Raw genomic sequence first — 25,135 nt, 5'->3', positions numbered from 1 at the left:
TTAGATAGAGTAACCACATGACCCAGCAATTCAACTCTAATTGTATGCACAAGAGAACTGAAAACACACTCACCCAAACTTGGACATGGATCTTCAAGTCGGCCAAAACGGCAGCATGAGATGCTCCAGAGTGCCATTCCCCTACAGAATCTTTGAGCAACTGGAAAAAAAACTACAGAAATTTAAAGGAACCCAACAGAAATACTAGAGTTGAAGACCACAATAACTGAAATTAAAAATCCCCAGAAGGTTAACAGCAGATTGGAGCTAGCAGAAGAAAGCACCAGTGAACTTGAAGAGAAGACATTTGAAATGATTCAGGCTGAAGAACAGAAAGAACAAGAATGGAGAAAAGTGAACGGAGCCTAAGAGACCTGTGCAACACCGTAAAGCACACCAGTGTACATTTATGGAAGTATCGGGAAGCGAGAAAGAGGTAGAAGGAATAGTGCAGAAAATTTACCAAATTCAGTGAATGACATGAATATACACATTCAAGAATCCCAATGAACTTCAAACCTGGTGAACTCAAAGAGAACCATGTCTGGATACATAGTACACAAACTGCCAAATGTAGAACAAGTACCAGGAGAAAAATACTGAAAGCTGCAAACAAAAACAGCATGTGATGTACAAGAGTCCAAATAAGGTTAAATTCTGATTTCTCATCAGAGACTATGTAGAAGTAGTGTGATACAGTATTTAAAATACTGCAAAAAAAATTATTGTCAACCAAAAATTTATAGCCAGTGAGACTGCCTTTCAATAGGGAGAAAGAGATTAAGACATTTCTGGATAAACAAAAGCTGACAGAGCTCGTCACCACTAGATCTGCCCTACAAGCAATGTTGAAGGTTGTTCTTCAGACTAAAAGGGAAGGACCACAGACAGTGAACTGAAGTGGCACAAAGAAATAAAGACTCGAGTCAAGATAAGCATATGGGTAATGATGAATGCCAGTATGATTAAATTTTATCTTTTGGTATGCAACTCCCTCCCCCACTTTTTTTTTTTTTTTTTTTACTTCTTACAGATTCTAAAATTCAAGTGCAGAAAATTAATAATAAATTTATAGGTTATAGGTTGGACATATAATGTATAAAGATGTAAACTGTAACAAATGCAACAAAAAGGTCAGGGAGGGCGGGCCACGGTGGCTCAGCAGGCAGAGTTTTTGAGACCCAGGTTCACTTCCTGGTGCCTGCCTATGCAAAAAAGAGGCCAAGAGGATACATGGGCATCAAAACAGTGGATGTGTGTGCTATAGAAGTTCAACTGGTATTAAAGTAAACATGAGTGTTATAGATTTAGGATGTTATATTTAAGCCCCATGGTAACCACAAGGAAAACATATGAAAAATATTTACTGAAAGAAATGAGAAAGGATTCAAATGAGAAGGATAAAATACAAAAATTCAAGTAAATATGAAAGTAGGCACACACAGAAGAATCGGGGAATAAAAATTATAAAACATACAAAGACTAAACAGAAAAGGAAGTCCTGCATTGTCGATGTTTACTTTAAGTGTAAAAAAATTAAACTTTCCACTGAAAAGGCAGAGAATGGCAGAAAGGATAAAAATGCATGGCCCAAGTATATACTATATGCTATTAAAGTTAAGTTGAAAGACACAAGTAGGCTGAAAGTGAAGAGACAGAAAAACTTACCCCATGCTAATAGGAACCAAAAGACAGCTGAGGTAGTTATACTAATATCAGATAAAATAAACTTCAAGTCAAAAACTGTTATAAGGGACAAAGGTTACTACATACTGATAAAGAGGTCAATTCAACAACATGACATGACAATTATAAATATATATGCTCCTAATGGCAGAGTCCCAAAATATATGCAGCTAATACTGACAGAACTGAAGGAAGTATTAGAAGGTGCTACATTAACAGTAGGAGCCTCCCCTACACCATTTTCAAGGAGAGACAGAAGATCAATATGGAAACAGCAGAGTTGAATGATACTATAAACCCACTAGACCTAACAGATGCCTACAGAACATATCATGCAACAGCAGCAGAATACACATTCTTCTCCAGTGCGCATGGACCGTTCTCTAGGATAGACCATATATTAGGTCATAAAACAAATCTCAATAATTTAAAAAAATACTGAAATCATACAATATATTTGCTCCAACCACAATGGAATGAAGCTAGAAATCAGTAACAGGAAAACAGAAATATTCATACTCTTAAACAAAGAATGGGTCGAAGAAGAAATCACAGGGAAATTGGCAAACATCTTGAGGCAAATGGAAATGGAAAAACAACATGCCAAAACTTATGGGATGCAGCAAAGGCAGTGCTCAGAGGCAAATTTATAACTCTAAAGGCTTACCAAAAAAAAAAAAAAAAGAAGAAGAAGAAAAATCTCAAATTAGAGACATGACCTCACAACTAGAGGATTTAGAAAAGGAAGAGCAAAGTAAACCAAAGCAAACAGAAGGAAGAAATAACAGATTGCAATGGAGATAAATGAAAGTGAGAGTAAGAAAAACAATAGGGAGAATCAACAAAACTAAAAGTTGGTTCCTTAAAAAGGTCCGTACAACTGACAATCGTTAGCTAGACTGTCGAAGAAAAAAAGAGAAATGGTGCAAATAACTAAAAACAGAAATGAAAGGGGGAACATAACTACTGACCTCACAGAAATAAAAAGGGCTATAAAAGGATTCTATAATTAACAGCATACCAACAAATGAGGTAACCTAAAGAAAATGGACAAAATCATAGAAAGACATAAACTACTTACACTGATTCAATAAGAAACAGAAGAGCTCAGCAGACCAATAGCAGGTGAAGAGGTTGAATCAGTAATTATCAACTTCCCCAAAACAGAAAAGCCCAGGTCATTGATGGCTCCACCAGTGAATTCTACCGATCATTCCAAGAATAAATACCTCAGCAGGCAGGAAAGCTTGCCTGCAATGCCAGAGAACCCGGGTTCGATTCCCGGTGCTTGCCCATGTAGAAAAAAAAAAAAAGAAGAATACCAATCTTGCCCAAACTCTTCCAAAAAATGGAAGAGGAGGAAACACTTCCTAACTCAGTCTATGAAGCCAGCATCACCTTAATGTTAAAGCCAGATAAAGATATCACAAGAAAACTACAGACCAATATCCCTGATACATATGGGCATAAAAATGATTATACATTGAGATCAAGTGGGGTCAACATAAGAAAATCAACTAATGCAAAATACCACATTAACAGAACAAAGGGGGAAAAAAACACATGATCACCTTAATTGAAGCAGGAAAGGCATCTGACAGAACCTGGCATCCCTTCTTGATAAAAACACTCAGAGAACTATGGATAAAAGAAACTTCCTTAAGATGAAGAACAAGACAAGGATGCCCACTGCCATCACTGCTACTCAACATTGTATTGGGAGTTCTAGTCAGCGCAATTAAGCAAGAAAAAGAAATAAAAGGCATCCAGGTTGGAAAGGAAGAAGTAAAACTTTCCCTATCTGCAGATTACATGACTCCCATATACAGAAAATCCAAAAAACCCACAACAAAACTTCTACAGCCAATAAATGAATTCAACAAAGTGGTAGGGTACAATATCAACATGCAAACAACAGCAGTATTACTAGTAATGAATAATCTACAGAGAAAATCAAGAAAAAAATTCCATTTACCATAGCAATTAAACAGATCAAATACCTAGGATTAAATTTAACCAAATTGTAAAGGACAAATCAAAGACCTAAATAAATAGAAGGTTATTCTGTGTTCACGGATTGGAAGGCTATTGTTAAATCATCAGATCTACCCAAGGATATTTACAGATTCAATGCAATCCAATCAAAATTCCAACAGCCTTCCTTGCAATAATGGAAAAGCCAATCATCAAATTTATATGGAAGGGTCACAGACCCCAAAGAGTCAAAGCCATCTTGAAAAAGAACAAATTTGGAACACTCACACGTCCCAATTTTAAACCTTATTACAGTATTACGATAATCAAACAGCACAGTACTGGCAAAAGGACAGACTTCCAGACCAACAGAACAGAACTGAGAGTTCAGAAATAAACACTTCTACAGCCAACTGTTTATTTGTGTTTTTTTCCCTAGGAAAAGCTGTCTTTATTCCAGGTTGTCCAGTCTCAGTTAATGTTATTGTAGAAGAGGAAAGTGGGTACTGGGGAGAAGTGGTAGATTCTGCCCCATGCATCTTCCAAAATCCAACCTGTGTTTGGTTTAGGATTGCAGGTTCAAATGCACAGCACAGCCATCTCAAGTACTACAACCGACATATCCCCAGGCAGGTGCTCAGCCCTGAAGATTTAGGTTAGCTCTTTCAGATTAAATCCTAACACATCTGTAAGGTTGTATCAAACTCACTCACTGGATGGAATAGCTGAATATGAGTTAAACAGTAAGCAAGCACTTAATAAATGTTTCCTAAGAAAGGAAAAGATATTTACACGCAAATATTTCTCTAAAAGCAGTCCCACCTCTTGATAGGTCTTCAGTTTTCCCTTAGGCAAGTCACTCAATATAACCTGAGGTTCCGTTTCATCATTTATAAACCGGGCTCACAAATAACAGGTTTGCCATGAGGCTTAGAGGAGATTACACATGTCAAAATGCTTTGAAAACAGAGGGCTTTTTTTAAATTTTTTATTGACATATATTATATATTCACATATCATGTAATTATCCAAAGCATACAACCCATGGTTCACAGTGTCATATAGTTGGTCATTTATCATCACAATCGCTTTTCTTTCTTATGGAAAATAACACATATACAAAAAAGCAATAAATTTCAAAGCACATTGCAACAACTAATTGTAGAACAGATTTCAGAGTTGGTATGGGTTACAATTCCACAATTTCAGGTATTTCCTTCTAGCTGCTCTGAGATACTGGAAACTAAAAGAAGTATCAATATAATGATTCAGCAATCACTCTCATTTGTTAAACCCGACCTTCTCTGTATAACTCCACCATCACTTTTGATCTTTCTCTCACTCTTTAGGCGTATCTGGGCTATGCCCATTCTAACATAAACAGAGTTTTATACAAATATAAAGTTAGGCACTTTCAAAGCTAGTATCACTAATATCCCTCCAATAAAGTCCCATTGAATTAAACAAATCATTTTTCTAAAAAAATTAACCATAGATACACTCACAAAAGCATCTCTTGATTAAAAAACTCCAAAGTTTATAGTACTTGCAATAGAATATACAGACTCGGACAACAGCAGGTAGATTGGTTTAGTTTACAGTGATAGACATGGCTTTGCTTTAAGAAATACCATTAACACAAATACATGATTTACAATATCCCCATAATAGAAAGAAAACAATAGATTCATAAAATAAAATGTCTTTCAGGCATTTATTATGCCACGTATCTAAATTATTATCCTCACTACAGTCTAAGAATACAATTCTTGTGGTGGTAAAAGAGATCTCACTAGGCTAAGGGCCTCTGAAGGGCATACCGGGAGTTTCAAAGTACACCCTGGCTGTCCTTTCCCTAAAATAAATAGGGCGGCAGCAACTCTAGGCTTCCCTTGAACATAAACTATGATGATTCTGCTTATATTAACTGGGCCTTAAGTGTGTGACCTTGTACAAATGAAAATAAATAAAATTTTTGAAAGTAATTAAGACAACTGGCCCAAATTGGGTTTTCATTTGCGGGTGTACATCTAGGTGAAGCTGTTTCGCCATGAAGTACATGGTCAGTTGCAAGACGAACAATCATTACCAAGTGAAACGTAAGGCAGAGGGCACAGTCTTACCGTGGGAAGGAAACTTTCTTCTGGAAATATCTACAGAGATAATATGTAAACAGCAGAACTAAGAACATCTACAGATAACTAGAGATGAACACGCAGGGGTCTCGTCCCCCACGTGTCTGGACGCACATGCCGCTGTAGGTTTGGGAGACTGCAGGCCAATGTGCTACTTAAAAGCTTCCTGAAATGAAGGCTGGCGATGTTTCCAGTGACCCATCCCTTCAAGCCCTAACTGCTAGAAAGAAAAAGACGAGAGAACAACTATTTTTTCCCTTAAAAAGAAAAAAAATAATAAGCTTTTAAAACAGAGAAGCAAACCCAACCATCCTCTGCGACATGCAGTAAGCCCTCTGCAGCCCAGAGTCAGGAGTCTTGTCAGTATCTCCCCAACGCAGTAGGAAGCACTCCAGCTTTCTACCTCTGCCGGAACTTTGATCATTTTCCAAGTTTCCTCTTAAAAACTGCTTTTCAAGGGAAAGGGTGGCCACAGGGGCCAGGTTGTCCCTGCTGCCCGCCTCGCCCCGACGGGCCATGCAGGTGGGCACCTGGGAGCGCCACGGGCGGGCACGCCGGGGCACGCGGGGAGGACAGCGGGGACGCAGGGCTCACGCGTGCCGTCCTAGGCAACCGGCACCCACTCCCCAGAGCCCACGAGAAGGTAGCCGTCACCACCCGCCAGGTCCCCCGGAGGTCTGATTTTGGACTTTCCGGCCTGTGTTGAGTCTCTCCGCGGCACCAAGCAGGAAACCATCTTCAGGGTCACCAGGTGCGTCCTGCGGCGCGTGCCCCACCTCCCCGGCCCCTGAGTAGGCATCCCAAGCCCACACGATGCGGAAAGCACAGTCTCTTCCACGAAGACCACTGGGACCACGTTCGCACACCCAAATCAACAGAAGGAACGTGACCGCCTCCCTCGGACCGCACACAGAAATCAACTCAAAAAGATCAAGAACCATAACTATGAAACCCGCAGGAAAACCCCGTGGGCAAGCATCTCGGGGCCCTCCTGCTAGTCAAAGGGTTTTTAGACTTCACATCCGAAGTACTGAGCAACAAAAGGAAAAAAAGAAAAGGTAAGTGCGACCTCAAAATTAAAATTGTTAGCGCATCAGAGGGCTGCATCATGAAAGTAAAAAAACAACCTACAGAACGGGAGAAAATATTTGGAAACTTCATAAAAGGATGCCGTGTCCCGCCTATATAAAGAACTCCTACCACGGGAGGAGAAAAAGAGCAGTTTAAAGACGGGCAGAAGACGTGAGTAGACGTCTGCACAGAGCGCATTCACGCAGGGCCACGTGGGGAGGTGCCCAGTGGCCACCACCACGCGCCTCCCCGGGGACTCGGCGGGTCCCTGGGTGTCCCATCTGCTTTTCCCCCAGCTGCGGATCCAGTGACTCGCAGGTAAGGCGGGGCGCCGCCCCCTCAGCTTCCTGTGCGCGAGCACGCGGGTGCGCACGTGGTGCGCCGGGCTGATGCGCACGGGGCGCACCAGGCTGATGCGCACGGGGCCACGGCCCGGAGGACGGCCGGGAGGTGGTGGCGGCTGCTCACGTGGGTCGCTCAGCCACGAGCCCCGGACTAGACGCCTGTTGCCTGCGGATGTGCATCGTTGGGGGCGCGAGGAGAATCTGCAACTGAGGCCCCGGAGGTAGGGCCCTCCCCACCCCAGTTTTCCGTCTTCTGCCCCCCGCTCAGTTCCCTGGAGGCTACGCCTGCCCCTCCTCGGGACCCTGTGTCCACGCTGGCGGCCACCCTCACTGGCCCTCCCAGCCCCTGCCCTTCCCTCCCTTTGGGTTGAGGGCCTTGGTGAACTGGCCTCTTCCCACGTCCTTCCGCACATTTCACGGGGGGAAACTGAGGCCAGTCGTGGGCACCCAGGGGTAAGCCACACAGCTGGGACCCTGTGCGTCCCCAGCCCGCTGTAGCTCTGCTCTGGCCCCTCTTTTATGCTTTCGTTGCTTCCTTGCCTCCCTCGGGGTGGCCCAGGGCCGCCTACCCACCTGCCCAGTCCTGGCTGGCTTCGCTGGGGGAGAACTTTCCTCTAAGGAATCAAGCACTGGCTTATATTTTGATGGATTTGGCACGTTTGGCTTTTGTTTCTGTTTCTATAATAGTCCCCAGGGCACAAAGGGTAGTTGCCTTTCTTCTCTCCGGAAAAGGGTTGTGTTCCCAGTCCCTGCCAAGCTTGATGGATATGGAGTTTATGCCACTGCGAACTGTTTTGCTTTCCTGTGTGGATTGGCTCATCTTGCTTCATCTTTTAGATTGCAAGCTCAGTCTGTCGACTAGGGCCGTTGCCCTCGTGGCATTCCTAGGATATTAAATATTTGTTTAAAAAGGACAGACTGAAAGCATGGTCTTAGGAATAAGGCGTCCTGGAAAGAGCAGTGTTTGTGAAAACAAGACAATTGTCTTATTCTGAATTAATCTTGGACCTTTGTACACCAAGGCAGAGAGCATATTGGATTCCATAATTTCTCTGCCTCACGGCTGCACCCTAGGAAAGGGTATTGTATTTCTCTGGTCACCGGGAAAGTGAAGGAACAGAAAAGCGAGTTGGTGTGTTTACATCGCAGCGAGAGGCTGTGAGGGAGGTGCCGGTGGAAGGTTCTGGGCCTGGAGGGTTGTGGTGCAGCCGCTGTGTGGGGTGAGAGCCTGTAGGGGAGGGGGCCGGGCTCAGGCCCCAGCCAGCAGAGAAGGGGTGAGACTTAGGGAGAGCAGCTCTGGGCTCACTGCATTGGGAGGAGGGGGAAGGAATGGAAAGTTTACCTTTTCATCTGTGTCCCTGGAGGAGGGATTATGCCGCTGGCCGGTGAGCTCACCCCTGAGTCTCCTGTATCATTTCCTAAAATATCTTTTCCAACACCAGCTCTCGGCCTGGGCCGGGGCGGGTGTGTGTGTGTGTGTGTGTGTGTGTGTGTGTGTGTGTGTGCCTGATGATCATAGCTTTTGAGCCCTCCTCTGTCCCCCTGGTATGGCCTGGCACACAACCCGCTGGCCTCGACACGTGGCTGGATGGTCATCTTTCATTGATTAGAGGATGCATTGTGTTTCACTTGAAGAGCTCTTCCTTGGGCGGGTCCTGTGACCTTCCTTGGGCGTGTCATCGTCACGTGGCTGCCTGGTGTCTGTCCGTGGCACAGAGAGCCACGGCGTCCTTACCATCTGTGTTAGTTTACTGAAGCTGTCAGAATGCGATACACCAGAAACGGAACGGCTTTTAAAAGGGAGTTTATTAAGTGCAAGTTTACAGTTCTAAGGCTGTGAAAATGTCCAGTTTAGGCACCAACAAGAGGTTGTCTGGAGCCCCTCTCAGCTGGGAAGGCTCATGGCGAATAGTCTGCTAGCTTTCTTTCCGGGCTTCTTGTTTCGTGAAACTTCCCCAGGGGTGTTTTCCTTCTTCACCTCCAAATGTCTCTGGCACCCACGATTGTGTGGCTCACATCTCCATGGAAGTAATAAAAAAGATGCCACCCTGCGATAGTGAATCAGGATTAAAGAGCATGGCTTTTCTGGGGTGCACAACACGTTCCTCCGTGCAGTTCTTTGTGAATTCCTGGTTTTGCAGTGAACATGGGGACCCTATTTCTCTCTAATCCCCACCTCTCTTATTCCTAACACCTGGCTTGCAGCATGAAATTTGGGGACCTAGTCTACTTACACCTTGGAACCTGTCTGAATGACAGCCCACCTGGTGACTTTGCTGCCAGAGGGCCTCGTTGCTTAAGCCACGGGATATTGAGAAGCCCAGATGGCCACAGGTGAGCAGGCCCCAGCCTGAGGAGGCTGGAGGGCTGAGTGAGGAGCCTGGAGACCCACAGCTGGATTCGCCCCCTACCATGTCTCCAGAGCAGACCTGGGCTGGGTCCCAGGGGCCAGAGGCCCTGCCCTCAGGGTCAGCGGCACCTGGCCCTGGCCCCCTCCCTGGCCTGGCTCACCTTGCCTCCAGAATTAGATGCTTTGAGCAAGACATCGTTTCTCAGCCTGCAGCTAAGACTGTTGGGGGTGGTTTATATAGAAATGGAGACTTTAAGGAGAGTGTTACTTCTCTCTCTTCTTTTGGCCGACGACCAGGCTTTGGGGCAGGGTGGGGGAGTCACACTTCACTTGTGAATGCCGCTGCCACCCCCGCCACCACTGCCACCCCTGCCGTGCTGCTGCCTCCGCCCCTGGCACTGCACCATCAGTTTGCCAGTTGTATGTTTTTCATCTTTGAAGGTGACATCGGGGATGTTTTTATGGCAAATGCCCAATGGTCTTCCAGATTTCAGTTTGATTTCTTAAAAGTATGATTATCATTTCAAGATTTAAAAAAAAATCCAAAGCTATTAAAAACAAACCAAAAACTAGTTTCAACCCACTACAGTAAAAATTGTTTGAGGAAAGAATCACCAGTGGATGCTGAATCTAGTGAACAAAAGCACGATGACAGGCAGGATGTTTACATAACCCCAAAGCATCTCCCCAGAAGGCACTGATTAGATATAATGGAAAAACCAAGGCCGCTGCAGGAAAATCAGGCAGGTGCCACCTTGGCCGGCGGGGAAGGCCAGCAGTGGCGGGTGGAGACTGGTGTGTGCCTCCTGGTGGGTACCTGCCTGCATGCGCCCCGCATCCAGGTGTCCCGGCCCCAAATGCCTGACCGCAGGCTGACCGCAGGCTGACCGCGAGGAGACGCCAGACCCAATTGCACGGAATCCACAGAAGGGCTGCCAGCACCCTTCAGCCGTGTCACAGTCATATATGTGCACATGCACGCCCGCGGGTGCAGGGGCTGTGTCACAGTCATGTACGTGCACATGCATGCCCACGGGTGCAGGGGCCGTGTCACAGTCACGTACGTGCACATGCACGCCTGTGGGTGCAGAGGCCGTGTCACAGTCACATATGTGCACATGCATGCCCGCGGGTGCAGGGGCCGTGTCACAGTCACGTACGTGCACATGCACGCCCACGGGTGCAGGGGCCGTGTCACAGTCACGTATGTGCACATGCACGCCTGCGGGTGCAGAGGCCGTGTCACAGTCATGTACGTGCACACGCACGCCCACGGGTGCAGACACGCACACAGCAGAGAGAGATTTAATGATAAAGCAAGTACAGCAAAGTGTTACCTTTTCAGGACTCAGGATGAAGGACATATGGGAATTCCTTTGATTATGTTTTGCAACTTTTAGAGTCTGAAATTCCTTCAAAATAAAAAATAGAAAAAAAAACAGATTTTCACAATTTTTTCCAATAAAAGTTGTATATAAGGGAACAGATAAGACATATTGGGGGGGAACTTGACAAATCTATGTGGTTTGTGTAATAAGGCGACACCAAGGCATGTCGTGGGTCTCCTGGTAGATAAACACCCACCAGAAGTGAGGGCGGAGCCCCGAAAAGACGTGTGGGGCGTCCGTGGCAGACTTGTCCGCACAGCCTCAGACGGGGAGCGGCCCACGCACCGTCGATGGAGACGGGGGGTGTCGGGGCTGGCACCCTGGGGTGGGGAAATACCTGCGGACAGTGGCAGGGAGGCCCCCAGGGGCGCAGTGCTGAGCCGAGCAGAATCAGACCTCCCAGTGCAGGGTGTGCGATGGCGCGTGCACAGGGCTCGAGGCGGGCGGTGGTGTGACCTCTGGGGACAGTGGCTGGAGGAGGCCAGGAGGGGCGCCCTGGGGGGTGAGAATTGTTCGATATTTTCATCTGGCTGGTGGCTGCGTGGTGTGTGCATACGTAAAAACCCATTAAGCTGAAGGCTTTATGTAAGCAAATTAAAGTTTGCAATAACAGCAAATTGAAGATGTGTCTCATGTGCAGTCTAGATCCAGCTGTGAAGTATAAAATAATAAAAATTCCACAAAATGACATAGACGACTGTAGTGGCTTTGGAATAGGGAAAGGTTTCTTAAACAGGACACAGAAAGCGCTAACGGAAGAGGAAAATTGTGCTCTTACCTTAAGAACTTCTGTTTATCAAAAGATACCATTAGGAGAGTGAAAAGAGAAGTCATAGAGTGGGAGAGAATGTCTGTAACACATATCACTGACAGAGGCCTCACTTTGAAAATACATGAGGAATGCCCCAGACGAATGCATTTATAAAGGGCAACTGGACGGAAGGATGGGCCCAGCCCTGCGCAGGCGCACGACAGCGGGGCACGCGCCGGCGGACAGCAGTGCAGGAAGGAGCCCGCCTCGCGGGCGTCGGGGTACGCGGTAGAAAGCACGGGCCGGGCACACTCGCACGGACGGACTTTCTTGGGGCCGGCAAGGGCCGAGGAGGGGAGGCCGACCGGCGGTCGTGCCCCCATTGGGTCTGTTTGTCCTTCTTTCTCTACCATAAGTGAATTTGTGGCCCACCGACGTGACATCGAGGTATCCTCCCAAGGAAACGTGTGTGATTGTGTGCAAAGACAAGTCCAACAGTCATCACGATTGCATAATTCATAATAGTGAAAAACGGGGGGCTGGGAAAGTGTCCACCAGTGGTGGAATGGCTCCAGTGGCTCCCTGGAGAGCAGTGAAGACGAACAGTGTAGCTGGACGAAAGAAGCTGGGCCCAAAGGAACCCGCCTGTATGAGTCCACGTATGCAGTATTCGAAACACCAGGCAGAAGGTCTTGTCTTCGGGGAAGAGGTGGGAGGGCTCCGGACGCTGGCACAAGCAGTTTTGTGGCTCCACTTCGGGAAAACTCACCTAGCTGTGCTTGCCTGTATTTTTCTATCTCTACGTGTACACGATAACTGTTTAACCTGATTTACAACTGGCCTAGGGGTGTTGGGATGTTGCATGTGAATGCACGTTAGCATCAGCTCCCCCGTTTGGGGGGAACCCGTTGTAGGCCGGGCCCGGGCGGGTCGTGGGGTGTAGACAGGTTCCTCCCTCTGGGTAAAGAGGGTCGAGGGTTGCAGGGTAAAGAGCAGGGCCGAGGAGGGGACGTTTCGTTTCTGCACCCAGCGGGTGACACCTGCTCCTCTAATTGGCTGCATTGCAGCCCCTCACCCCCCCGGCTGTGCTTGGAAGCTGACCCACTGACCTTTGGATGCTGACCCACTGACCTTTGGATGCTGACCTGCTGACCTTTGAGAATGCAGAGCCTCTGGTTCGGGTGACCTTGAGGACACCCCAGCTTGGGACAGCGAATACGGTGACCTGGTGGAGCAGAGGCTGGGTTGGGGCTCCCAGCTCAGGCGCCCCGCACTACCAGGGAGGTAGAACACACCGTCAGCCAGGGAGAAGGAGAAAGTGTCCCTCCGCCCCAGCTGCACGCACGAGACCCGCCTTTGCTGCGTGGTCCTGGTGGGACAGAGCCGTCAGCGGCCTCTGCTGCTCTTTCTATTTTATTTGATGGTTCCTGTAGACTTGTGGATGCTAAAATTTTGCTTGGTTTGCAGCAGTTTTTTCCTTTCTTTGGCAAATGCTCCAGACTCCCTTGTTACTTTTAGATCCTCAACTAAAAGTTCTTTTTTGTTTTGCTTTTTAAAGAGTCGCTTTCATTTCCCCCTTATAAATTCTCAGAAAGCGTTATTACTCCCTCGTGTTTGATTTTTCTGGAAGATTTTAGTGTGACTTTTTATTTGCTTTTTCTTTTCCTTTTTGTTTCTTAACCAGTAGCTTTTGACATGTTTTGTAACTTCCTGTTGCTTTGCGCGTTTGTCCTTTTGGAGTGTCCCCTTGGTGACCAGTGGTGACTTTACACTTCACTTCCCCTCTACTTCCTTTTTTTTTTTAACAGCTTTATTGGGATATAATTCACATGCCATAGCATTTACCCATTTAAAATATGCGATTGCAAGGCTTTTCGTACGTTCACAGAGTTGTGCGTCCCTCATCCCACTATCCCTGTACCCTTGGCCACGCCCGCGCCCAGTACCCCCCACACAGCCCTGAGCAACCACTGATCTACTTTCTGTTGCTGTGGATTTGCCTGTTCTGGGCATTTCATGTAAACGGAACCGTGCAGCAGTGGCCTTTTCTGTTTGTTTTTCCCGTAGTGTAATGTCGTTAAGGTTCATCCGTGTTGAAGTGTGACTGAGAACCGCAGTCCTTTCATGGCTGAGAGGTGGCCCCCTGGGTGGATAGGCCGTATTTTGTCTGTCGGTTCATCAGTTGATGGACATTTGTGTTTTCCACTTTTCAGCTGTTATGGATAATGGTGCTGTGGATGTCTGTGAATAAGCTTTTGCGTGGACGAATGCTTTCATGTCTCTTGGGCTTATACCTCGGAGCAGAATTGTTGGTAACTCTCTGTGTAACCATTTGCGGAACTGCCTGGTTTCCCAAAGCCTTTTACTTGCATTGTCAGTGAGCCAAGGACATATTTTCTCGCTCTTTGACTTTTGTAAGATTTTTCAGATTTCACAGTGGATAAACCTCGCAGTGCACCTTTAAAGTGTTTCCATAGAAGAGGCTGAGTTGTCATCGCAGTGCTCGTGCCTGCTGTCTCCTGTCCCACCCATAAGGGCAGTCAGGGGGCCAGGGTCTTGGCCTCCGCACTCTGAGGGTGGAGACATCCCCCACAGAGACGTTGTTGCGTATGGACAGAGCAGCTTTTCAGATACTGCTGCTTATACTAGCAGCTTCTTTTTCTGGCTTTCACCTGTTGTCTCAGGTGAGACCTGCCACCACTGGGCAGGAGGGTAGGTGGACGGTCACTCACAACGCGCAGTCACTGCCACGTGATGTCCAAATGGTCCTTTGAATTGCACCAGTGTTACGGTCGTGGCGGTAGTGAGAAGACCTACGAAGTAGGGACGCTGGAAAGGACTTGGGCTTTCAGTATCACCCTTTCTGATGCACACAGACGATTTTAAATGTCCCCAGAGGAAGAACTGGAGAAAGAACAGCAAACTAACCCCAAAGCAAGCAAAAGGAAAGAAATAACAAAGATTAGAGCAGAAATAAATGAAATTGAAAACAATAGAGAAAATCAATAAGACCAGAAGTTGGTTCTATGAGAAAATCAATAAGATTGATGGGCCCGGACTTCCGGAGAAGATGGCGGCTTAGTAAGACGCGCGGGTCTTAGTTCCTCCTCCAGAAAAGCAACTAAAGAAACAGAAACAATACAAAACAGCTCCCGGAGCCACGACAGAGACCAAAAAGACAGCGTACCCCATTCTGGAACGGCTGAACGGGCAGGGAGAATCCGCTGCGGTGAGATACCCGAGGGGCGCGAGTTTTCCCGGCCGGGGCGGCTGGCGACTGGGGTCCCCTCCACGCACGTGGCTCCCCGGTCTGACTGGGAACGTTGGATAGTGGGGCCCTCCCGTCACGCTTGGCGTTTCGGGCCAGCTGGGCAATTTGGAGACCGGCACTCCCCCAAGCCGCGGAGGCCAGCGACCCCCCCCCATGCGCGGTTTCCTGGGCCGACTGCCGTGCAGACAGACGAGTGCCACCTACTGGGCAGAAAAAGAAAAACAGAGCCCAGAGATTTCACAGAAAAACCTTTCAACCAGCTGGGTCCCACACCCAGGGAAATCTGATCAAATGCCCAGACACCAGCAGAAAATAATGGATGACGCTCGGAAAATTGAAGATATGGCCCAGTCAAAGGAACAAACCAATAGTTCAAACGAGATACAGGAGCTGAGACAACTAATGCTGAATATACGAACAGAAATGGAAAAACTCTTCAAAAACCAAATCAATAAATTGAGGGAGGACATGAAGAAGACATGGGCTGAACAAAAAGAAGAAATAGAAAATCTGAAAAAACAAATCACAGAACTTATGGGAGTGAAGGACAAAGAAGAAAAAATGGAAAAAACAATGGATACCTACAATGGTAGATCTAAAGAGACAGAAGCTACAATTAGTGAACTGGAGGATGGAACATCTGAATTCCAAAAAGAAACAGAAACTATAGGGAAAAGAATGGAAAAACTTGAGCAGGGGATCAGGGAACTGAATGACAATATGAAGCACACAAATATACGTGTTGTGGGTGTCCCAGAAGAAGAGAAGGGAAAAGGAGGAGAAAAACTAATGGAAGAAATTATCACTGAAAATTTCCCAACTCTTATGAAAGACCTAAATTTGCAGATCCAAGAAGTGCAGCGCACCCCAAAGAGAATAGACCCAAATAGGCGTTCTCCAAGACACTTACTGGTTAGAATGTCAGAGGTCAAAGAGAAAGAGAGGATCTTGAAAGCAGCAAGAGAAAAACAATCTGTCACATACAAGGGAAACCCAATAAGACTATGTGTAGATTTCTCAGCAGAAACCATGGAAGCTAGAAGACAGTGGGATGATATATTTAAATTACTAAAAGAGAAAAACTGCCAACCAAGACTCCTATATCCAGCAAAATTGTCCTTCAAAAATGAAGGAGAAATTAAAACATTTATAGACAAAAAGTCACTGAGAGAATTTGTGACCAAGAGACCAGCTCTGCAAGAAATACTAAAGGGAGCACTAGAGGCAGATACGAAAAGACAGAAGAGAGAGGTATGGAGTAAAGTGTAGAAAGAAGGAAAATCAGATATGATATATATAATACAAAAGCCAAAATGGTAGAGGAAAATATTATCCAAACAGTAATAACACAAAAAGTTAATGGACTGAATTTCCCAATCAAAAGACATAGAATGGCAGAATGGATTACGACCCAGCAATACCACTGCTAGGTATCTACTCAAGGGACTTAAGGGCAAAGACACAGACGGACATTTGCACACCAGTGTTTATAGCAGCATTATCTACAATTGCAAAGAGATGGAAACAGCCAAAATGTCCATCAACAGACGAGTGGCTAAACAAACTGTGGCGTATACCTACGATGGAATATTATGCAGCTTTAAGACAGACTAAACTTATGAGCATGTAATAACATGGATGGACCTAGAGAACATTATGCTGAGTGAGTCTAGCCCAAAACTAAAGGACAAATACTGTATGGTCCCACTGATGTGAACCGACATTCGAGAATCAGCTTGGAATATATCATTGGTAACAGAGACCAGCAGGAGTTAGAAACAGGGTAAGATAATGGGTAATTGGAGCTGAAGTGATACAGACTGTGCAACAGGACTAGATACAAAAACTCAAAAATGGACAGCACAATAATACCTAAGTGTAATGTAACTAGGTTGAAACACTGAATGAAGCTGCACCTGAAATATGGTTTTTTGTTTGTTTGTGTGTTTGTATCTTTTGTTTTTGTTTTTTTTCTTTTTCTTTTATATATATATATTATTAGTATTATTATTTTAATTCTCCTCTCTATATTAACATTCTATATCTTTTTCTGCTGTTTTGCTAGTTCTTTTCCTAAATCGATACAAATGTACTAAGAAATGATGATCATACATCTATGTGATGATACTAAGAATTACTGAGTGCATTTGTAGAATGGAATGATTTCTAAATGTTGAGTTAATTTCTTTTCTTTTTTTTGATTAATAAAAAAATTTTAAAAAAAATAAAAGAAGATTGATGGGCCCTTAGCAAGATTGACAAAAAGAAGAGGAGAGAGGATGCAAATAAATAAGATCAGAAATGGAGGAGGAAACATAACTACTGACCTCACAGAAATAAAGGAGGTAATAACAGGATACTATGAACAACTTTACGCTAATAAATACAACAATTTAGACGAAATGGACGGGTTCCTGGAAAGACATGAACAACCAACTTTGACTCAAGAAGACATAGATGACCTCAACAAACCAATCACAAGTAAAGAAATTGAATTAGTCATTCAAAAGCTTCCTAAAAAGAAAAGTCCAGGACCAGATGGCTTCACATGTGAATTCTATCAAACGTTCCAGAAAGAATTAGTACCAATTCTCCTCAAACTCTTCAAAAAAATCGAAGCGGAGGGAAAACTACCTAATTCATTCTATGAAGCCAACATCACCCTCATACCAAAACCAGGCAAAGATATTACAAAAAAAGAAAACTACAGACCAATCTCTCTAATGAATATAGATGCAAAAATCCTCAATAAAATTCTAGCAAATCGTATCCAACAACACATTAAAAGAATTATACATCATGACCAAGTAGGATTCATCCCAGGTATGCAAGTATGGTTCAACATAAGAAAATCAATTAATGTAATACACCATATCAACAAATCAAAGCAGAAAAATCACATGATCATCTCAATTGATGCAGAGAAGGCATTTGACAAGATTCAACATCCTTTCCTGTTGAAAACACTTCAAAAGATAGGAATACAAGGGAACTTCCTTAAAATGATAGAGGGAATATATGAAAAACCCACAGCTAATATCATCCTCGATGGGGAAAAATTGAAAACTTTCCCCCTAAGATCAGGAACAAGACAAGGATGTCCATTATCGCCACTATTATTCAACATCATGTTGGAGGTTCTAGCCAGAGCAATTAGACAAGAAAAAGAAATACAAGGCATCAAAATTGGAAAGGAAGAAGTAAAACTATCACTGTTTGCAGACGATATGATACTATACGTCGAAAACCCGGAAAAATCCACAACAAAACTACTAGAGCTAATAAATGAGTACAGCAAAGTAGCAGGTTACAAGATCAACATTCAAAAATCTGTAGCATTTCTATACACTAGTAATGAACAAGCTGAGGGGGAAATCAAGAAACGAATCCCATTTACAATTGCAACTAAAAGAATAAAATACCTAGGAATAAATTTAACTAAAGAGACAAAAAAACCTATACAGAGAAAACTACAAAAAACTGTTAAAAGAAATCACAGAAGACCTAAATAGATGGAAGGGCATACCGTGTTCATGGATTGGAAGACTAAATATAGTTAAGATGTCAATCCTACCTAAATTGATTTACAGATTCAATGCAATACCAATCAAAATCCCAACAACTTATTTTTCAGAAATAGAAAAACCAATAAGCAAATTTATCTGGAAGGGTAGGGTGCCCCGAATTGCTAAAAGTATCTTGAGGAAAAAAAACAAAGCTGGAGGTCTCACGCTGCCTGACTTTAAGGCATATTATGAAGCCACAGTGGTCAAAACAGCATGGTATTGGCATAAAGGTAGATATATCGACCAATGGAATCGAATAGAGTGCTCAGATATAGACCCTCTCATCTATGGACATTTGATCTTTGATAAGGCAGTCAAGCCAACTCACCTGGGACAGAGCAGTCTCTTCAATAAATGGTGCCTAGAGAACTGGATATCCATATGCAAAAGAATGAAAGAGGACCCGTATCTCACACCCTATACAAAAGTTAACTCAAAATGGATCAAAGATCTAAACATTAGGTCTAAGACCATAAAACAGTTAGAGGAAAATGTATGGAGATATCTTATGGATCTTACAACTGGAGGCGGTTTTATGGACCTTAAACCTAAAGCAAGAGCGCTGGAGAAAGAAATAAATAAATGGGAACTCCTCAAAATTTAACGCTTTTGTGCATCAAAGAACTTCATCAAGAAAGTAGAAAGACAGCCTACACAATGGGAGACAATATTTGGAAACAACATATCAGATAAAGGTCTAGTATCCAGAATTTATAAAGAGATTGTTCATCTCAACAACAAAAAGACAGCCAACCCAATTACAAAATGGGAAAAAGACTTGAACAGACACCTCTCAGAAGAGGAAATACAAATGGCCAAAAGGCACATGAAGAGATGCTCAATGTCCCTGGCCATTAGAGAAATGCAAATCAAAACCACAATGAGATATCATCTCACACCCACCAGAATGGCCATTATCAACAAAACAGAAAATGACAAGTGCTGGAGAGGATGCGGAGAAAGAGGCACACTTATCCACTGTTGGTGGGAATGTCAAAGGGTGCAACCACTGTGGAAGGCAGTTTGGCGGTTCCTCAAAAAGCTGAATATAGAATTGCCATACGACCCAGCAATACCATTGCTGGGAATATACTCAAAGGACTTAAGGGCAAAGACACAAATGGACATTTGCACACCAATGTTTATAGCAGCGTTATTTACAATTGCAAAGAGATGGAAACAGCCGAAATCTCCATCAACAGAAGAGTGGCTAAACAAACTGTGGTATATACATACGATGGAATACTATGCAGCTTTAAGACAGGATAAACTTATGAAGCATGTAATAACATGGATGGACCTAGAGAACATTATGCTGAGTGAGTCTAGCCAAAAACTAAAGGGCAAATACTGTATGGTCCCACTGATGTGAACAGACATTCGAGAATAAATTTGGAATATGTCATTGGTAACAGAGTCCAGCAGGAGGTAGAAACAGGGTAAGATAATGGCCAATTGGAGTTGAAGGGATACAGACGGTGTAACAGGACTAGATACAAAAACTCAAAAATGGACAGCACAATAATACCTAATTGTAAAGTAATCATGTTAAAACACTGAATGAAGCTGCATCTGAGCTATAGGTTTTTGTTTTGTTTTGTTTTGTTTTGTTTTGATTTTACTATTATTACTTTTATTTTTTTCTCTATATTAACATTCTATATCTTTTTCGGTTATGTTGCTAGTTCTTCTAAACCGATGCAAATGTACTAAGAATTGATGATCATGCATCTATGTGATGATGTTAAGAATTACTGAGTGCATATGTAGAATGGTATGATTTCTAAATGTTGGGTTAATTTCTTTTTTTCCGTTAATTAAAAAAAAAAAAAAAGAGAAGGGGTAATTGGAGCTGAAGGGATACAGACTGTACAACGGGACTGGATATAAAAACTCAGAAATGGACAGCACAATACTACCCAATTGTAATGCAATTATGTTAAAACACTGAATGAAGCTGCATGTGAGGTATAGGGTTTTTTTTTTCTTTCTATTAATGTTTTAATTCTTATTCTGTTGTCTTTTTATTTCTTTTTCTAAATCGATGCAAATGTACTAAGAAATGATGAATATGCAACTATGTGATGTTATTAAGAATTACTGATTGTACATGTAGAATGGAATGATTTCTAATTGTTTTGTTAATTCTTTTTTTAATTAATAAAAAAAACTGTAAAAAAAAAAGAGTTAAGAAAAACTTAGTGAAAAAAAAAAGATTATTTTGAGTATTTCAAGTCCCTTACAATTCAGTACGAATTTTAGAATCAGCTTTTCCGTTTATGAAAAAAAAAAAGGCTATTGGACTTTGATAGGGATTGCATTGAATCTGTAAATCACTTTAGGAGTATTGTCATCTTAATAATGTTAAGCCTTTCAGTCTATAACATAGCATGCCATTCCATTTATTTAGGGCTTCTTTCATTTCTTTCATTAATGTTTTATAGTTTTCAATGTACACTTCTTGCACTTCCTTGGTTAAATATATTCCTAAATATTTTATCCTCTTTGATGCTATTATAATTGGAGTTTTATTAACTTCCTTTTAAGATTGTTGTATATGGAAATGCAACTGATTTTTTATTGTTGAACTTGTAACCCACAAGCTGAATTTGTTTATTAGTGCTAATAGTTTTTTGGTGGGTTCTTTAAGATTTTTTGCATATAAGATATGTCATCTGGAATAGAGATAGTTTTACTTCTTCCTTTCCTATTTGGATATCTTTTATTTCTTTTTATTGCCTCATTTCTTTGGTTGAGACTTCCACAACAATGTCTGAATAGAAGTGGCTTGAGCCATCATCCTAGTCTTATTCTTGATTTTAGAGGAAAGCTCTTAGTGTTTCACCATTGAGTAGATGCTACATATGGGTTTTTCACCAATGCACTTCAACAGATTGAGGAAATTCCCTTCTGTTCCTATTATGTTGAGTATCTTTTATGAAGGAGGTATGTTGGATTTTGTCAAAGGCTTTTTTCCTACATCAATAGACTTGACCATGTTGGTGTTTTCTCTTTTATATTTATGAAGTATATTACATTGATTGGTTTTCCTGTGTTGAACCATGCTTGCATTCCTGGAATAAATTCCACTTGGTCATGGCATATGGTCCCTTTAATATGATGATTTTTTGCTTTTATATTCATAAGGAATATTGGTCTGTAGTTTTTTTTTTTCTTTTGCTGTTTTTGTCTGGCTTTGATAGCAGGGTGAGGCTGACCTCAGTGAATGAATTAAGAAGTATTCGCTCCATCACCTTTTTTTGGGAAGAGTTTGAAAAGAGTGGTGTTAGTTCTTCTTTGGCTGTTTTATAGAATTCACCAGTGAAGCCAGCTGGTCCTGGGCTTCACTGTATTGGGAGGTTTTTGATTATTGAGTTAATCTCTTTAGTTGTTCATATTTTCTATTTCTTCTTGAATCAGTTGATAGTTTGTGTGTTTCTCGGAATATGTCCATTTCATCTTGATATTCGAATTTGTTGACATATAATTGTTCATATATTCTCTTATAATCCTTTTTATTTGTGTAAAATTGGTAGTAACAGCCCTGCTTTCATTTCTGATTTTGTAATTTATCTTCTCGCTCTTTTTTTTTAGTCCAGTTATAGGCTTGTCAATTATATTGATCTTTTGAAAGAACCAACTTTTGGTTTTGTCAACTTTCAACTTTATCTTTGCTTTAATCCTTATTATTTCCATACTTCTGCTAGTTTTTGGTTTTAATTTGCTCTTCTTTTTCTAGTGCTTAAGGCATGTGTTTCTCTGAGTTTATCCTACTTGAAGTTTGCTGAGCTTATTGGATGCATAGATTCTTGTCTTTTGTCATATTTGGGAAGTTTCTAGGCATTATTTCTTCAGATACTCTGTCTGCCCCTTTTTTATCTCTGCTCCTTCTGAGACTCTCATTGTATGCATGTTGGTGTGTTTCACAGGGTTTCGCAGGTCTCTTAGGCTCTGTTCATTTTTCACCATTGTTTGTCCTTTCTTCTCAGATTGGATAATCTCAATTAACCCATCTTCAGGTTCACTGATTCTTTCTTCTTTCTGCTTAAATCTCATGTTGAACCCTGTAATGAACTTTCATTTCAGTTATTGTACTTTTCAACTCCACAATTCCCATTTAGTCCCATTTTGTAATTTCTGTCTTTTTATTATTGTTCTCTATTTGTTGAGACATTGATCTCTTGTTTTCTTTTAGTTCTTTGTCCATGGCTTCCTTCAGTTCTTTGAGCTAATTTAAAGTCTTTGTGTAGTAAATTCAGTGTCTAGATAGTTTCCTAGGATGCTCAAACAAATAGCGTGAATGGGTCAGATTTTTTTTAATTTTTTTATTTTTTTTTTATTTTTTTTAATTTTTTTTTACATGGGCAGGCACCGGAAATCGAACCCGGGTCCTCTGGCATGGCAGGCGAGCATTCTTGCCTGCTGAGCCACCGTGGCCCACCCTCAGATTTTTTTAAAAGGGAATTTATTGCCCGTGGTTTTAAGCTAAGAGAAGATCTGGCTGAAAGCATCCCAAAAGGCTTCCCTACAAAGACTGTGGCATCTGGGCTGGGTGGCATTGGTCCTCGTCTCCAAGCCAGGCACGTGACGGCCTCTCCTGGCCTCTCCATTCTGCTCCAGATTCCACTGAATATCAGCGTCTGGCTGCTTCCTGTAGCCTTCCCTGTGCCTGAATTTCATTCTGCTTGTAAATGATTCCAGTAATAGGATAAAGACCCATCCTGATTAGGCTGGAGTGACTCATCAAAAGGTTCTACTTACAATGTGTCCACACCCATAGGAATGGATTAGGTTTAAGAACTTGCTTTTCTGGGGTACAGAAGTCCCAAAGCACCAAGCTGAGATTTCTCGGGACAGTTTCTTTCTGTTTATTTTCTTCCTGTAATGGGTCATATCTTCTTGTATTTTTATGTATCACAAATTTTCACCGAAAATGGGGCATTTTTAATACAATGATGTGGTAGCTGTGGCAGTCGGCTTCTTGTCCCCCCCAGGTTCCGCTGGCTTCGTGGCGTTCTACCCTGTCTTTGCACAGAGTGTCTCCTGTGCGGTCACGGGCTCTCCATCCCGTTGACCTTCGCTGGTGGTTGGTGACCTGACAGAGGGTTCCTTAAACACCTGAAGCAAAAAGAAAAACAAGCACAGAAAAGAGGAAAATAGATACACCCTCCCAGTCTTTTCAGATTGGCTCTGTTGGGGTACCCCAGCACTTGGTTAGGGCATTTTGCAGCTCTGCTCTAGCCCTTTACTTCCTCAGTTTCCCCGAGAATGTCCTGGCGGGGTGGGGGGTGGGGGGCTGAGACAGAGGCACACTCCAAGCCGACCCCTAGGGTTGCTGCTAGACAGGCCAAAGTACATGGCACATAGGGTCTGCGTTGCCCCCCCTCTGGCACCAGCAACACAGGCCAGCGTCCCCCAGCTGCCTCTGAGCTGGGGAGTGGGGCATGGGAGGCGGCTACGTTAAAGCACGGCATCGCTCTCTTACCTGATTCCTGCAGCTTCCCTCCTCATCCACCCCTGGCTGTTGTTTGTTTTATTAGATGTTAGAGCCCCGTAAAAGTTGATTCTGACCAATTTTTCCGGCTTTATCACTGCTTTAGTGGAGGGATGGATTTTTGAGTCCCCTACTTGGCCCTTTTCGGTGATGTCACCCCTGCATAGGAATAGTTTTGTAGTTTTTATGTTTGTCGGTGGTTCTCCAAATAGAATAAACTATCTTACGAAGCTAACATCAGTGCATTTCCTCACAGCCATGCCAACACTGGGTGTGAGTCCGTTTTATTAATCATTATTGACTAGTTCTTCATTGTTGTAGTTATTTTGATTTATTTCGCTGTTGTTGAGTTGGAACCCCTTGCTGAATAAGTGTGCGTGGCCATTGGCTTCTGGCCCCCAGCCTCTGTAACTGATGGAGGTTTAACATTTCATTTCATCTGCGTTTCAGTTTCTCCGAGTTTGGGCCTGTGGTGTGCCCATCTCAGCCGGGAGGGCGTGGCCCCTTCACCTGCAGGGGGGTTATTTGGCCAGCCTCGGGGGCTCTTTAAGTCCCTCATTTATTCACCTGGAATGTACGGCGCTCTGCTGGGTGCCAGCTCCGTGCTGAGCTGGGGAACGGCAGGGGCTGGGGTCATGCCTTGTCCCCGCGAGCGAGCAGTCCGCCTTCGGGTGGCAGCTAAAGCCAGTGGCAGGTGCATCCAGGATGCAGGACAGCTCTCCTTGGCCATGGAGCCTGCTGGTTTTAACTTCATACGATTTGGAAAAAATGTTTATCTACGTAGACTTGCCTGTCTCTTCCTTGAAATGAAAAGTCCGACAAGGTTATCCTTGGCCTTCAAGGTGCCACGATGCTCGGTCCTTGGGGGTGGACCTGGGGAAGGGACCCTGTGCTGGGGACAGACGCGTGCAGGGTCTCCTCTCAGGGGAGGGGGTGGTCTCAGGCCACTGCACTTTCTCCTGAAGGTTCGCCTCCTCTGACAGACAATTCCTTCCAGGACACAACTTCCAGTGGTTTGCAAATGGCCAGGCCCCAGAAGACCTTGCCAGCCCTTTCTCGGAGAGAAGGTAGGTGCCTCTCACCTGCCCAGGTAGAGCCCTTCTGA

The 25,135-nt window shown here is 43.6% G+C and overlaps 1 protein-coding gene across 5 annotated transcripts in view; it reads left to right on the top strand.

The window, feature by feature from the left end:
- The first annotated feature begins 7,290 nt into the window (after positions 1 to 7,290).
- Positions 7,291 to 25,135, top strand: part of FAM178B (family with sequence similarity 178 member B) — an 87,874-nt gene continuing 70,029 nt past the window's right edge. For 3 of the 5 annotated variants that reach the window (XM_077133805.1, XM_077133802.1, XM_077133806.1), the window contains exons 1-2: positions 7,291 to 7,431; positions 25,028 to 25,097. In XM_077133805.1, the coding sequence (XP_076989920.1) occupies positions 25,052 to 25,097 (46 nt within the window). In that variant the 5' untranslated portion in view covers positions 7,291 to 7,431; positions 25,028 to 25,051. Of the gene's footprint in view, positions 7,432 to 24,995; positions 25,098 to 25,135 lie in introns of all 5 variants that reach the window. The other 2 variants (XM_077133804.1, XM_077133803.1) reach the window with 2 other exon arrangements.

This window comes from Tamandua tetradactyla, chromosome 17, assembly GCF_023851605.1.
Source record: "Tamandua tetradactyla isolate mTamTet1 chromosome 17, mTamTet1.pri, whole genome shotgun sequence".
NCBI classification, from domain to species: domain Eukaryota; kingdom Metazoa; phylum Chordata; class Mammalia; order Pilosa; family Myrmecophagidae; genus Tamandua; species Tamandua tetradactyla.
The sequence above is the reverse complement of the archived record's forward strand: the minus strand, read 5'-3'. Positions and strand labels throughout refer to the sequence as shown.